This window comes from Procambarus clarkii, chromosome 33, assembly GCF_040958095.1.
Source record: "Procambarus clarkii isolate CNS0578487 chromosome 33, FALCON_Pclarkii_2.0, whole genome shotgun sequence".
Lineage (NCBI taxonomy): Eukaryota > Metazoa > Arthropoda > Malacostraca > Decapoda > Cambaridae > Procambarus > Procambarus clarkii.
In genome coordinates, this window is record NC_091182.1 from 41467229 (window position 1) to 41482687 (window position 15459).

General features: G+C 45.1%; 1 protein-coding gene across 1 annotated transcript in view; it reads right to left on the reverse strand.

Annotated features, from left to right (window-relative positions):
* Positions 1 to 11363, reverse strand: part of LOC138370836 (mucin-5AC-like) — a 23019-nt gene extending 11656 nt beyond the window's left edge. Inside the window, exons 1-2 of the mRNA XM_069335443.1 lie at positions 11149 to 11363; positions 10820 to 10950 (exon numbers count right to left, since the gene is read on the reverse strand). Of these exons, the coding sequence (XP_069191544.1) occupies positions 10820 to 10950; positions 11149 to 11363 (346 nt within the window). The remainder of the gene's footprint in view (positions 1 to 10819; positions 10951 to 11148) is intronic.
* Positions 11364 to 15459: the final 4096 nt, after the last annotated feature.

Consider the following 15459-nt stretch of genomic DNA (forward strand, 5'->3'; position numbering starts at 1 on the left):
ATTATTGCACAACTATATTCTACCCACCTCAAGACTCCGCTCCAATATAGAAGCATCAAGAAATATGGACCAATAGGCTTTCTACAAACACTTCTATTCAATATCCATTGCTTCGTGTTCTGTCTTGTGTTGATGAAATTAATACCCTATTAATACTCTTGTTCTGTCTTGTGTTGATGAAATTAATACCCTATTAATACCACATTTTGTTCTGTCTTGTGTTAATGCCACATCACCCCTTCCACCTCACTCAAATGTAGATATAAAATCGGAGATACGTAAGTTCTATTCAGTTGTGTATTTGTGAACTAAAGTCTTTGAAAATGTAATAAGTTTTACGAAACGCGCCCGTGTCGCGTCAGACTAGAAATAAAAATGAATTTTGGAGAATTGATTTTTGATTTACCTCCAACAGTGAAGCGTAATGTACGAAAGATTGAGAAAATTCGTGTTAGAATTATTAATCTTACTTTTTCGGTCATATTTAATAATATATATATATATATATATATATATATATATATATATATATATATATATATATATATATATATATATATATATTTAATGTTCTAAGCAGACGTTAGACATACATTAGACATGTTAGACGTCTAATCAATATTAGACGTCCTTGGATTCGTTTAGCATTTGATTGATTCCTAATTTATTTGTTAAATGTATACAGCCTCAACTCTGTAAGTTTGGTGAGTGTTAAACAATGTAGAGCGGGAATATCTGACTCCACAGAGTACACGGGAGGTCATTAGGGGCCTCGTAGGGGCCTCGTAGGGGCCTCGTAGCCTGGTGGATAGCGCGCAGGACTCGTAATTCTGTGGAGCGGGTTCGATTCCCGCACGAGGCAGAAATGGGCAAAGTTTCTTTCACCCGGAATGCCCCTGTTACCTAGCAGTAAATAGGTACCTGGGAGTTAGTCAGCTGTCACGGGCTGCTTCCTGGGGGTGGAGGCCTGGTCGAGGACCGGGCCGCGGGGACACTAAAGCCCCGAAATCATCTCAAGATAACCTCAAGATAACCTCAAGATAATTAGCATAAACATAGTATGATATAGTGAATAAATAGAGAATACATTTATCGAGGGAAATAATAGGAGAAAGAATATTATCAGATCACATTTGATCGAGTTCATTTGCAGACCGAAATTATACTTAGGACATCCTATAGCAACTAGAATTTCTACCTCAATGATTTCATTAGCCAATAGATTCACGCGATTAGTCGCTTCATTTGTATTTGTCTTAATGATTGTTTAGACACAGTCTTCGGTTCAAAATCACCTGCTACCTCTTCTACATCTCCTTATACCATATGGGAAGATTTCACTTCACTTTTTCAGATTTCACTTTCAGGAAGAAAGCTCGCCTTTAATCCACCTTAGGTTTATTCAAAATACTCAATATATATAGCCAACCACTTGGGCTGGACGGTATAGCGACAGTCTCGCTTCATGCAGGTCGGAGTTCAATTCCCGATCATCCAAGTGGTTGGGCACCATTCCTTTTCCCCTCCGTCCCATCCCATACCCTTATCCTGACCCCTTCCCAGTATAGTCGTAATGGCTTGCCGCTTTCCCCTTGATTATTCCCTCTCCTCAAAATGTTGTGAAGCTTAGTTATGTCTAACAATTGGGTCAGTTTCTGAAAGCTATTCTACTCCCCAGGTCCCGGGTGAGAGCTTGGTCTAACAGGCTGTTGCTTCTAGTGGCCCGCAGTTTTAGTTTAGTCATTTTTTATGCACCCCATACCCTTCCCGTGGGCCGTGGTGGAAAGTATTACAGAGGCACATAATAGCTTCAGGAACTGAACCCATTTGGCTTCGTAATAATTATGTATGTAAAGTAAGTATGTTCGTTTAGCTAAGTATTTAACAATTTTGTGAAGCTAGTTACTCAATTCTATTTTTATTTTACACAAATACATATACATATATCAAGTGATTCAAGAAGAGGTCCACAACAGTCTCTATACAAGGCAGTTCCCATCTGTGGTGTGTTAGTCGCACAGTTACTAGTCCTGCTCCACACCCACCCAACTGGGCGGCAGCTTTACAGTCATGTGCTCCACACCCACCCAACTGGGCGGCAGCTTTACAGTCATGTGCTCCACACCCACCCAACTGGGCGGCAGCTTTACAGTCATGTGTTCCACACCCACCCAACTGGGCGGCAGCTTTACAGTCATGTGCTCCACACCCACCCAACTGGGCGGCAGCTTTACAGTCATGTGCTCCACACCCACCCAACTGGGCGGCAGCTTTACAGTCATGTGCTCCACACCCACCCACCCAACTGGGCGGCAGCTTTACAGTCATGTGCTCCACACCCACCCACCCAACTGGGCGGCAGCTTTACAGTCATGTGCTACACACCCACCTAACTGGGCGGCAGCTTTACAGTCATGTGCTCCACTTTACAGTCATGTGCTCCACACCCACCCAACTGGGCGGCAGCTTTACAGTCATGTGCTCCACACCCACCCAACTGGGCGGCAGCTTTACAGTCATGTGCTCCACACCCACCTAACTGGGCGGCAGCTTTACAGTCATGTGCTACACACCCACCGAACTGGGCGGCAGCTTTATAGTCATGTGCTCCACACCCACCCACCCAACTGGGCGGCAGCTTTACAGTCATGTGCTACACACCCACCTAACTGGGCGGCAGCTTTACAGTCATGTGCTCCACACCCACCCAACTGGGCGGCAGCTTTACAGTCATGTGCTCCACACCCACCCACCCAACTGGGCGGCAGCTTTACAGTCATGTGCTCCACACCCACCCAACTGGGCGGCAGCTTTACAGTCATGTGCTCCACACCCACCCACCCAACTGGGCGGCAGCTTTCAGTCATGTGCTCCACACCCACCCACCCAACTGGGCGGCAGCTTTACAGTCATGTGCCGGCCGCACCTACAGTAAGCAAGCTGTGGGTACTCGGCTAAAGTTCCTGGCAGAACATTATTATGAACGGAGTACTTTCACAGTTCCTGAACCTCACTGATGGCGTTATCTTTCAATACCGTGATTTTGTCGCATTCAGTTATATAAAGAAACAAATTATGTGAATAGTTCAGCTGACAGAGGTAACTAATGTCCAGTTTTTTCTTTAAGACTTTCGTTCCGGCAATATTTTGTATAGTTACTGAAAGGGTGTTGAACAACCGAGGACCTCTGATGTTCATACAGTGTGCTCTGATTGCACCTATGGCACCTCTACTCCTCACTGGCTCTATTCTGCATTTCCTTCCGTGTTGTTCACTCTAGTATGTTGTTATATAATTACCCCCTGTCGCCCTTCAGAGTCTTCTGTGTGTACTATTTGATTCCTTTCTCTTCTCCTTTCTTGAGAGTACATTTTGAGAGCTTTAAACGATTCCAATAGTTCAGGTGTTTTTGTCTCTTTCTCTCTCTCTCTCTCTCTTTCTCTCTCTCTTCTATCTCTATCGTCCTCTCTCTCTCTCTCTCTCTCTCTCTCTCTCTCTCTCTCTCTCTCTCTCTCTCTCTCTCTCTCTCTCTCTCTCTCTCTCTCTCTCTCCTGTCTCTCTCTTTCGTCCTCTCTCTCTGTCTTTGTTTCTTCTTTTCCTCTCCCTCACTGTTCCTTCTCTCTCTCTCTCTCTCTCTCTCTCTCTCTCTCTCTCTCTCTCTCTCTCTCTCTCTCTCTCTCTCTCTCTCTCTCTCTCTCTCTCTTTCTTTCTCTCTCTCTCTCTCTCTCTCTCTCTCTCTCTCTCTCTCTCTCTCTCTCTCTCTCTCTCTCTCTCTCTCTCTCTCTCTCTTTCTCTCTCTCTCTCTCTCTCTCTCTCTCTCTCTCTCTCTCTCCCATTCTCTCTGTTTTCCTTCTCCCTTCTTCCATGCCATTCCCTCCATCTGTTCACTCCCCTTACTGAACAATCTACAAAATATCGCATTGTTGCTGCTATTATCCCGTGTGTCCCCCTCTTCTCGTGTCTTCCTCCTGTTCCTGATCTTTATCCTACCCTCTCACCTCTCCTCCTTCTCACTCTTCCTGCCCCTCTCTTCTCTACATCCTCATGCTCTCCCCCTTCACTTTTTTTTATTAGCTCTCTGTCTCTTTTGCTCTTTATTTGCTCAGTATTTTCCTGTCTCTTTTATATTCTTACTCTTCCAGTTTTGTTGTTTTATTTCTTTTCTCCTCTTTCTTTTCCTGTTTGTTACTTCTCCTCTTTCGCTATTTTATCTTCATATTGCATCACCCGTTTCTCTTTATTCTTCATTCTCCTCTCCATGTTGGGATTCTCTTCCTTTTCGCCCTGACTCTGTTGTTTCCATCCTCTTTAATTCCTTTCCTCTCTTCTTCTTTACCCCCACCTCTCTCTCTCTCTTGCTTCTTCTCTTCCCCTCTCCCTCTCTGCACCATTCCCTCTCTCCTCCCACTATTCCACCAACATAGCCTACCTTCCTCTGTCTAATACAGAGAGGTTATGGTCGCTACTCTCTTTCCCACCGCCTCTACCTTTCCTCTCTCAGCTCCCTCTCCCAGCTTCCTCTCCCAGCTCCCTCTCCCAGCTCCTTCTCCCAGGTTCTGAGGCCGCGTCAGAGGTAAGCTGGAGTGTTGACACTGCGTGTGTTTGTTTTAGCAAGTGTGTGTGTGTGTGTGTGTGTGTGTGTGTGTGTGTGTGTGTGTGTGTGTGTGTGTACTCACCTATTTGTGCTTACCTATTTGTGCTTACGGGAGTTGAGCTCTGGCTCTTTGGTCCCGCCTCTCAACCGTCAATCAACTGGTGTACAGATTCCTGAGCCTATTGGGTTCTATCATATCTACACTTGAAACTGTGTATGGAGTCAGCCACCACCACACACATTTGTGTGTGTGTGTGTGTGTGTGTGTGTGTGTGTGTGTGTGTGTGTGTGTGTGTGTGTGTGTGTGTGTGTGTGTGTGTGTGTGTGTGTGTGTGTGTGTGTGAATCACGAAAATTAACACGTGATGAAAAATGTGAGTGTCAGACCACGGAGGAAGAATTGAAACAGGAATTTCCTTAAGTACTTTCGTATATTAATACATCTTCAGAAGGAATGATTTACAAATCAATAGGTCTGGACATATATAGGCAGGTGAGATGAAGTGAGTTACAATGACAAATATATAAATGGGATTAGGTGGATATAAAATAAGAGCTACATCATATGTGCCAAAAGGCCCCTATTAATACCCACACATGGATAATAATAGCATAAGATAGTAGATATTAACAATGAATCAGTGAGAAAATTGTGTATCAATGATCCTACCCAATCTGCCCTTTAACTGATCAATCAAAAATGAATCTAAATTATATAAACCACTGCTAATGTTCAAATTACAGGATTTTGTAGTCTGTATTAAAGCAGATTAAATTGTATTCCTATTGAAAGTGATTTTACAAATCGTTGTTAAAGAAGCCATCTCCCGATCAGTTTGCTGAGTATTTTCTGACAAACGAACAAACAATGCATTAGACAATTGGACATGTCTTACAGAGTATTTATGTTGCGAAATTCTACATTTCAAATCTTTAGATGTTTGCCCAACATAGAACCTATTACAGTTTTTACAAAGTATTTTATAAATGACCCAATTATCCCTACGAGAACTGTTTCTAACTAATAGTTTACCAACAGTATTTTCGTAATTAAACAATACATGTATATCAAAAAGTTTCAAGGCCTTGACCATATTTTCAAACCCAGAAAAATATGGTAAACATAACACATTCTCTGGGCGATTTTTTTCACTGCATATATTATTATAGCATGTACGACGTGCTTTGCTACGGCAAACTTCCAAAAAACTCAGAGGATAACAAACCTTGAGACCAATAGAATCAACATTCTTAACCTCTCCATCTAAGAATTCTAGACTAATAACCCGAAGATACATAGATACATAGAGGAAAAAATAGATTTTTTTCACATTGTATCTATGCCCTGAGAAATAAAGAACATAAGATAAATTATTCGAAGGATTTCTGTAAACTCTAAACTTGAGTTAAAACTATTTTGCCATTCTTAGATATACTTATTCAGCTGGTGAGCACCATTCCTTTCCCCCCGTCCCACTCGGAGTAGGGGTGTCCACTCGGGATACACCTGGGGTGTCCACGGAGGCTACACCTGGGGTGTCCACGGGGGCTACACCTGGGGTGTTCACGGGGGCTGGACTTGCCTCTATGCCTAATAGTGTTAAATTTCCCCCACCCCTTCCATTTACACCCACCTACAGTAACACCCCTTCCATCACCACCCATGTACACCCACCAACACCCACCACCCCTTCCATCAACACCCATGTACACCCACCAACACCCACCACACTTGCATACCCACCCACCACACCCTATTTTTTACACAAATTCATTGTAACAATTAAACTAGATAACTAAAGGCAAAGGGGGCAATAAGAAGAAGAATTACATAACCTAAGAGGATAACACAGGATAACCAAACAGTCACCACCACGCCACTACTCTGGAATGAGAGCTGTCAACAGCAAGGGCCGGATGCCACCCCACCACTCACCTCTCACTCACTGAGCCAGATAGTTTGGGTCTATGAATTAGTGCAAGCCAGCTGGGCCTGTTGTACCTCAGTGTTTGATGATACAGTGGAGTGTGAACACAGGGAACACCTGAGAGAACAACCGAAAACAATGACACTCGAGAGATCAATAGGAGGGAGAGGAATAAGAGAGATAGGGAGAGACAAGAAACAATGAGCAATAAGGAAAAGGAACGTCCAAAATTAATATGATTACATCGAATATGTTAACAACATTAGAGGCCCAAATAAAAAAGCAGCAGCTTAGAAATGCTAACACCATAACAGAGATGCAGGAGTATATAGAGTCGCTAACAAGAGATACAATGGAGGAGAAGAGAAAGCAAAATAAGGTGAGGAGAAAGGAAAATGAGAGCTACAAGCAGAGGCTGCTTCACTAGAGGGGCAAGTACAAGAAATTCATGAAAGAGAGCAACAATAGAGGAGCAGGAGAAGGTCATTGTGAACCTAAATGGAAACTTTGTCAAGAGTGAGGAACTCGTACCTTGAAGGATATTGAGGAATCCTACCTTGAAGATCTTAGAGATTTAGGATTTAGAGGAGTTGTGGGAAATAAACGACAAAATTCATGAAAATATACATGAGCTTCAAGTTAGGATAAAGTTAATGGAAGAAGGGATAGCATCAGAGAAGCGAGAAGGGCAATGGAAGACAGAATAAAATACACAAAGAATGTAACTGATAAATGGGGAATAAGACCTGAAAAAAAACTTTCCTGAAGGAAATTATTAGAATTTCCAAAATTTCAGGATTTCCTGAATTTCCAGAATTATCAGAATTTCCGGTCAGAAGGAAAACCGATCTCAAAACTCTGTAGAAGTCAAAACTACAGAGGTGGAGACTCCTGTAACGTGAAGGATTTCTGAGTGAAGTCAAGTGAGGGAGGAAACTGGAAGAGATGATCAATGAACTCATGGACGTTATTGCTCAGAAATACACCGATGCAACAGAGCTGCACATCCCACTAAAGAAAGAGGTGGATGAAAAAGTCAAAGTAATCCCTCCCTGATTTACTAGGCAGTGCAGAGAAGCAAAGGGGAGGGCAACAAATCCGTGAAAACATTATAGAGAGCTCTCTAGGAACAGAGGAAAACAGGAAAGCTCTAAACAGAGCCAAAATTTAATATACCAAAGTCAGGAGGGAAGCTGAGAGACGATTTTGAAACGTCATTTGTAGACGACCCTAAGGACCACACGAAGCTGTTTATAGTCGTGTAAGGAGTAAAACAACAATAAGAGACCTTGTGATAAGTTAAAGAGGCGGGGGACGACGACACCTCCTTGTCGTCCTTTTGAAGACGACAAGGAGGTGTGTGAGGAACTCAACAAAAGATTTCATTAGATTTTAGAAAGGAACCAATTTGGAGATTAGAGTTGAGTAGTTAAATGTCAGAAGACTCACTGGATGACATAGTACGCCCAGTGGAAGATGTTAACAAACGTCTAAAGGATGCAGATGCAACAAAATCAACTGGGCCAGACCTGATAGAGATGTTTGGTCACCTTCTAACTGATGTTTTTAATGAAACACTCAAAATAGGAATTTTCCCAGAGCTATGGCAAAAAGGCGAAGGTAGTTTGAATATTCAAGATAAGACAGAGACAGAAGGCACTTCCTTATATAGTAGTGTCACTGACAAGTACTCACCTATTTGTGCTTGGGGGGGTTGAGCTCTGGCTCTTTGGTCCCGCCTCTCAACTGTCAATCAACTGGTGTACAGATTCCTGAGCCTACTGGGCTCTATCATATCTACATTTGAAACTGTGTATGGAGTCAGCCTCCACCACATCACTGCCTAATGCATTCCATCTGTTAACTACTCTGACACTGAAAAAGTTCTTTCTAACGTCCCTGTGGCTCATGTGGGTACTCAGTTTCCACCTGTGTCCCCTTGTTCGTGTCCCACCAGTGTTGAATAGTTTATCCTTGTCTACCCGGTAGCTTCCTCTGAGGATTTTGTAGGTAGTGATCATGTCTCCCCTTACTCTTCTGTCTTCCAGTGTCGTTCGGTGCACGTAAAGTGCTGGAGACAGTAATCAGGTCGAGAGTAGTGGAGCACCTGATGGGATGAACTTGGTAACAGAACGACAGAATGGAGTTAGAAAAGTCATGTCTGTTAAGCTTGATCGAGTAATTAATATTCATCTCCACCACAACAACCATCACAATTCGGTACTCACAACTGATCAGTTTCACCACCACCCACCTGCACTCGCCGCCACCACCCACCTGCACTCGCCGCCACCACCCACCTGCACTCGCCGCCACCACCCACCTGCACTCGCCGCCACCACCCACCTGCACTCGCCGCCACCACCCACCTGCACTCGCCGCCACCACCCACCTGCACTCGCCGCCACCACCCACCTGCACTCGCCGCCACCACCCACCTGCACTCGCCGCCACCACCCACCTGCACTCGCCGCCACCAGCCACCTGCACTCGCCGCCACCACCCACCTGCACTCGCCGCCACCAGCCACCTGCACTCGCCGCCACCACCCACCTGCACTCGCCGCCACCAGCCACCTGCACTCGCCGCCACCACCCACCTGCACTCGCCGCCACCACCCACCTGCACTCGCCGCCACCACCCACCTGCACTCGCCGCCACCACCCACCTGCACTCGCCGCCACCACCCACCTGCACTCGCCGCACCACCCACCTGCACTCACCGCCACCACCCACCTGCACTCGCCGCCCACCACCCACCTGCACTCGCCGCCATCACCCACTTGCACTTACCGCCACATTCCACCACCACCACTACCACGTCCCCCGTGTCAACCACCGGCACAGGGACTCAAGCAGCTCCCCCGAGGACCGTTCAACACACTCGCACCCACTGGCGGGTGGCGAAGTAGAATAGCAAGGAGCTCTCAGACGACTTCAGCCCATTACCACTCCACAGTTCGTCGTCCTCGGACCTTCAGAAAGGGTATAGAGGGCTCACACACACCCGGTGTCCACTATATAATCCTCACAACTCACACTGCACCAAGTGGTGAGGCTAGGCTACCCCGCACTCTGGCAAGTTTGCTCACACTCACACTCGTCCTCACACTCTCAGTCGTCCTCACACGTCAGCAGCATCACCGAGGGTGTGGCTCCTCCCTGGACATTCTTCAACCATTGTCCGGTGGAGACACACACTCCTGGACGAATACATGTGTCACATGCTGCCATTGTTCTAGCCTAGCCTATCTCATACATGTTTGTCCCGCAGTGAATACCACCTCTTAAGATTCAGTACAAGAGTTTGTTATCAATAATAAATAACAGATGAACACAGAAATACAACATTTAAAATAACATTTAATAAAATGAAATAAAACACAGCTGCTGTACAAGCCTCATCAAAATGTGAAATTGGCTAATCGCGGCGCCTTTAAACTCGAAAGATCTCTTTACTGAATGCCTGAGAGTTACCTGAGAGTTACAAACCCTTGAATTGAGCATCAACTCAAAAACAGAAGTTACTGAGGTTGTCTTGATTAACTTTACATATAATTAACCATAACCTCACGTAACTAGTCAGTGAGTAAACAGAAATCTTATGCTATAATAATCAGCTTTTAATTCCCCCAAACATGAATACGTTTATAGGAAACACACAACGATCAAATAAAGTATGGAAATATGAGAACAAGTACAAGTATAACCCCATGTTATTCCGCAGAAGGAAACTTGTTCAAGGAGGGTAAGGGCGAGAAGGTATTAGCAGCAACAGACGACGATCAAAGCTGACTCCTGCAGCGCTCCTGACACACAAGCGGCCAGCAACTGCTGCCGGTGACTTAGTCAAGTCCCGGTAGGACTTGATGGCGCGCTGTCCACCACCTCGCCCTTCAATTCATACACTGCAATCTTGTCTCTTCGCCTGAACTAAAAAAGAATCGTTACAACATCTAATTTTTTTCCTTGGCGATTACAGGAGACGAACAGTGTGGAGGTCACTCGCTGAAGGTTGTGGTTATCTCACCACACAACTTACACTTGGGGTTGATCTAATATATCTGTTCATAACTTCAGGTAGCTAGCGTGCGAACGGGGACGCACCTCACACTTTGAAGGTATCTTATAGCTCTAAGCTCAGACCGCTACTTTACGCGAATGTCACTGCAAACTGTCTCTGTCGCCCATAAGTTGGCTGTTGCTGGGTCGCTGCAACAGCCCAGACTTGCTGCCATAACATTTCCTGGTAAGAACTTCAGACTCAATGCTTCATTGTTCACTGTTCTGTCTCTCACGTAGCATGAATGTCACAGGTCGCGGTCGTTTCTCTGCACTCTTCTTACTGTCGATTCTTCTTCCACTCTTCCAATCAGGACTGCCCTCGTCGTCGTGGGAAATTTTGGTAATATTAGGCTGTGGAGAGTTTCTACAAAAAACTCCGCAGTTTTGTAAAAACTGTGGAGTCAAGAACTCGCCTTATCTACTTTTGACTAACTAATGCAAACTCTTTCCTAAGCTTCCCTAGGCTTCTTGCGTCCTCCCAAAGGTCATCGACTTTTAATGTAGGCTTGACTTGGCACTCAACTACAAATTTCTACAAAAATACCAGAGCAAATCCTAGTACGTCCTACTGCACAGACGGATGGGGGAATAGTGAGGTATATCCCACCAATCAGACGTCACGCTGGCAGTCTCGGTGATCACGTGACATCGTGTCGCCTGCGGATTGGCCCTTGCTTCCAACTTGTCGCCAATCAAATCCGTTTTCACATCCGAGGCGCCCTCGCCTCGGCTCCTCGGCGGGAAACTCTGCTCATGTAGTGATGCCATGACCGCCATGTTGGGAGGACCGTTGAAATGCTCGCCACTTAAGCATACTTAAACATAAATTTCTCCTAAACCGCGAAACTTGCACACGTCCTGTTTGAACTGAAAGGATAACAGGGTCGTCGAGGATGTACAAGGGGTGGGAAAATTACTCCTGAGGCAGGGAAGGTACGAACAAAATGGGAATTGTATCACCACCACCACCATCACGCACCAACACTCATCACCAACACTCTCCACCATCCACCAACACCACCCACCAACACTCACCATCAATACGACCCACAAACACCACCACCCATCTGAGACTTCCTGACTACATTCACGTGAAGGTTAGCGAGTGAGTCCTGAGACAACACATTCGAGGTTGGCCAAAGACCATCACCCGTCTGTGAGGCGAGAGAGAGAGAGAGAGAGAGAGAGAGAGAGAGAGAGAGAGAGAGAGAGAGAGAGAGAGAGAGAGAGAGAGAGAGAGAGAGAGAGAGAGAGAGAGAGAAAGAGAGAGAGAGATAGAGAGAGAGAGAGAGAGAGAGAGAGAGAGAGAGAGAGAGAGAGAGAGAGAGAGAGAGAGAGAGAGAGAGAGAGAGAGAGAGAGAGAGAGAGAGAGAGAGAGAGAGAGAGAGAGAGAGAGAGAGAGAGAGAGAGAGAGAGAGAGAGAGAGAGAGAGAGAGAGAGAGAGAGAGAGAGAGAGAGAGAGAGAGAGAGAGAGAGAGAGAGAGAGAATCCTGCAAATCCTGACCAAGTGTTGGTGTTCGAGAGAGGCAGGAAGCCAAAGGGGACATAGAACATGGAGAATGAGCCATATAACAGACGAATTGAGAAGGAAGAGAGAAGGAAGAGAGATGGTAAAGATGAAGATGGAGGGAAATATAGAAGAGGGAAGAACTTGGTTGAGTGAGATAACAGAAGAGCATAAACGTGTAAGTAGAGAGAGAAAGTGGTCAATATCACACTAAAACTAGTGTAATGATCTCTTAAGGCTAAAACAGAAGTCTGTATATATTATGATGCGAGAGAAAATCTAAACTCACTGGATATATATTATTGCCAAATTATATTATCTTAATACGAAATACTCTCCAGGAAATCATTAGTTTTAGTTCACAATTCATTAATCATTTAGGCATCCACGGGTCTGAAAGACGTTTCTGACAATAATTAATAACTTCATTAAAATGGTTTAATGTTGCCGAGTTTTCGCTTCTGGAAAACTGTCAAATTTGTACCAAATTCGAAAATTGAGATCTAAAAACACGGGAAAATAGTTGGAGGGAAAATTTCCCCACAACTGCTAGGGAAATATATCCCTCTACACCATAACATATCCTCACATCTACATCACAACATATCCCCACATGAATAAAGAACTGTAGATGCTTGTATTGATCGTAAAGATACCAGGAGAGTCATTCATGTAGGCATGATAAGCACTGAATGTGTGTCCATTAAGCTGTGAAATTTGTCACCCTTTACCACAAACAATGTTGATTAGGCTGGTAATGTGTCAAGCCAAGACTTGACACCACAATGAATCTATGACTTGACACCACAATGAATCTATGATGAGACTTGACACCACAATGAATCTATGACTTGACACCACAATGAATCTATGACTTGACACCACAATGAATCTATGACTTGACACCACAATGAATCTATGACTTGACACCACAATGAATCTATGACTTGACACCACAATAAATCTATGATGAGACTTGACACCACAATGAATCTATGATGAGACTTGACACCACAATGAATCTATGATCATTAAGCTTGTAGAGTTATCAACTGAGGCTCGACGCTACAAGCCCTCCACAAAACCCTTCCATACATAAGGATTACAGAGAAGGAACGCATTCTGATTGGAACACGAGATAGGAACATCTATGATTTACATCGCTCATGATGTTAAAAGATTCAGGAATTCAGAATATACAAGTTAACCGTGTAAATTAAACTCTGTCCAACCCGTTCTTTTTCATCTGCCACTCCGTCAAAAATCCAACCTTCTAAGCTATTTACGAACCGCAAACTACCTACCTAACCTATCACAAGTCAGATGCATAATAATTGTGGAAATTCGAGCGGTTACGTCTCATAATAGGCTATATTTGTATCGTTGGTTACCATAACTTACTAAAACATGGCCAAATTGACGAGTTAAAAACTCATTTTAACAAACCCCATCATATGGGCGTCTCATTTTTTCAAACAAAAGAAATATATTACAATGCGCAATTCTTTCCGTTCTCTCTATCTCTCTCCTCGTTTATTCTCCTCTCTATTTTCCTTTCAACTTATCATTCTCTCTCTCTCTCTCTCTCTCTCTCTCTCTCTCTCTCTCTCTCTCTCTCTCTCTCTCTCTCTCTCTCTCTCTCTCTCTCTCTCTCTCTCTCTCTCCCTCTCTCTCTCTCCCTCTCTCTCTCTCTCCCTCTCTCTCTCTCTGTCTCTCTTCCCATCGTTTACAGCAGCCTGTTTCCTTATTCGTAATATGTCTCAAGTCCCTTCTCGTCCCTGTGTGCTCTTTAGTGTCCGCTCGGGTCAAAGACCTTCATCCGCGACGACAGGAAAATTAATGCTGAAAAATCTGTCAATCTCCTCAGCTCAAGGTATTCCTGAGGCCATTGTTGAAGGGCCTCGGCGCGCCCTCCCGCCTCTTCTTCCCAGGCCAAGGAAACTCTCCCGATCATCTCCTCCCTCGAGGAATCAGCACGGATTTATTCACCCGGAAGTGATAAAACCAGCGTAGAGGAGGATGTTCCTGGACGTCAGGGGGTAGGGGTGGATGTTCCTTAGCTTCAGGGGGTAGGGGGAGGATGTTCCTGAGCCTCCGAATGTACGGGAGGATGTTTCTAGGCTTCAGGGGGGTAGGAGAAGGATGTGGGGGCAGAGGATGGACCAGTTTCCCTTGGGGACCCTGGCTGGTGGTGAGCCTCAATGGTGAGGTCTGGGTCTCAGCATTGGCAAGGTATCCAAGTCATTACTCTGAATATTTAGGTTGGGTCTTTGTTCATTTATGAGTATAGCTTCCAGTACTTGCAGTCTTCCCTGGTCAGTGGTGAGGGCCAGGATTGTTGCATTAGCTACAAGTGTGTTCCTTGTGAGTGATGTATTACGTACACTTTGCACCGTGTACACCCTGTGTGTGGGTGTGCACGCGCGTGTGTTAGAGAGAAATACACGAGTAAAAAATCAATCGGTTAGAAAGGTTGGATCCAAGAGCTAACTGCTCGAATCTGCAGGGACAAAGAGTAAATACCGACCCACTGTCCACACGGCCCAGCGAGGGGTAGAGCCACACAATACGACCTAACGCAGAAATCAATGACATGAGTTTCATTCCCGTTTGTCTGCGTTGTTCTGTACATAAAATTAACGGACCCGGTTCACCCGGCGCTGAAGTTCCACCATTTACGGGAGTCTGTACATCATGTCCTCTTCCTGCTGTTTGTGAACGCTGGAAAACACGGAGGTGAACAGCAAAACATGAAATGATTTCTCATATCTCTCTCTCGCTCTCTCTGGCATGTTATCTTCTCCCATAACAAAAATCCCAGAGATAATCCCTACAACTTATACACTTACTATCACTTCAGCGTCTTCAGAAAATGTATATATGCTGCTTAGCATTGGAAATGTGTGGCCACGTCTGTGGTAGAAAAAAAACTCCTGTTGCACTCGTCCAACGAGCGACAATCTCCCTTCATGCAGGTCGGCGTTCAATCCCCGACCGTCCATGTGATTGGGCACCATTCCTTTCCCCCCCCCCCCGTTCCATCCTGACCCCTTCCCAGTGCTATATAGCCATAATGGCTTGGCGCTCTCCCCTAACAATTCCCGTCCCTTCCTCTTGCACTCAATGCTCAAGCACTATCCAGTGTCTGGTCGAGGTTCGAGGCCACAGATGGTTGCGGTTAGACTCACGTTACTTTGTATGGTGAATAGGGATTGTATGGAAAATATCCTAGGGGGAAGGGGGGGGGGAAAGTTGTCCCCCCATGAAGATCCTGAAGTAGGATTGGCTCCTATTGCGACAACCAACGAATCCAACGAAGTTTGAAACGTGGATCTGATTGTGTCTACATTACCTTCCGGCCGAATT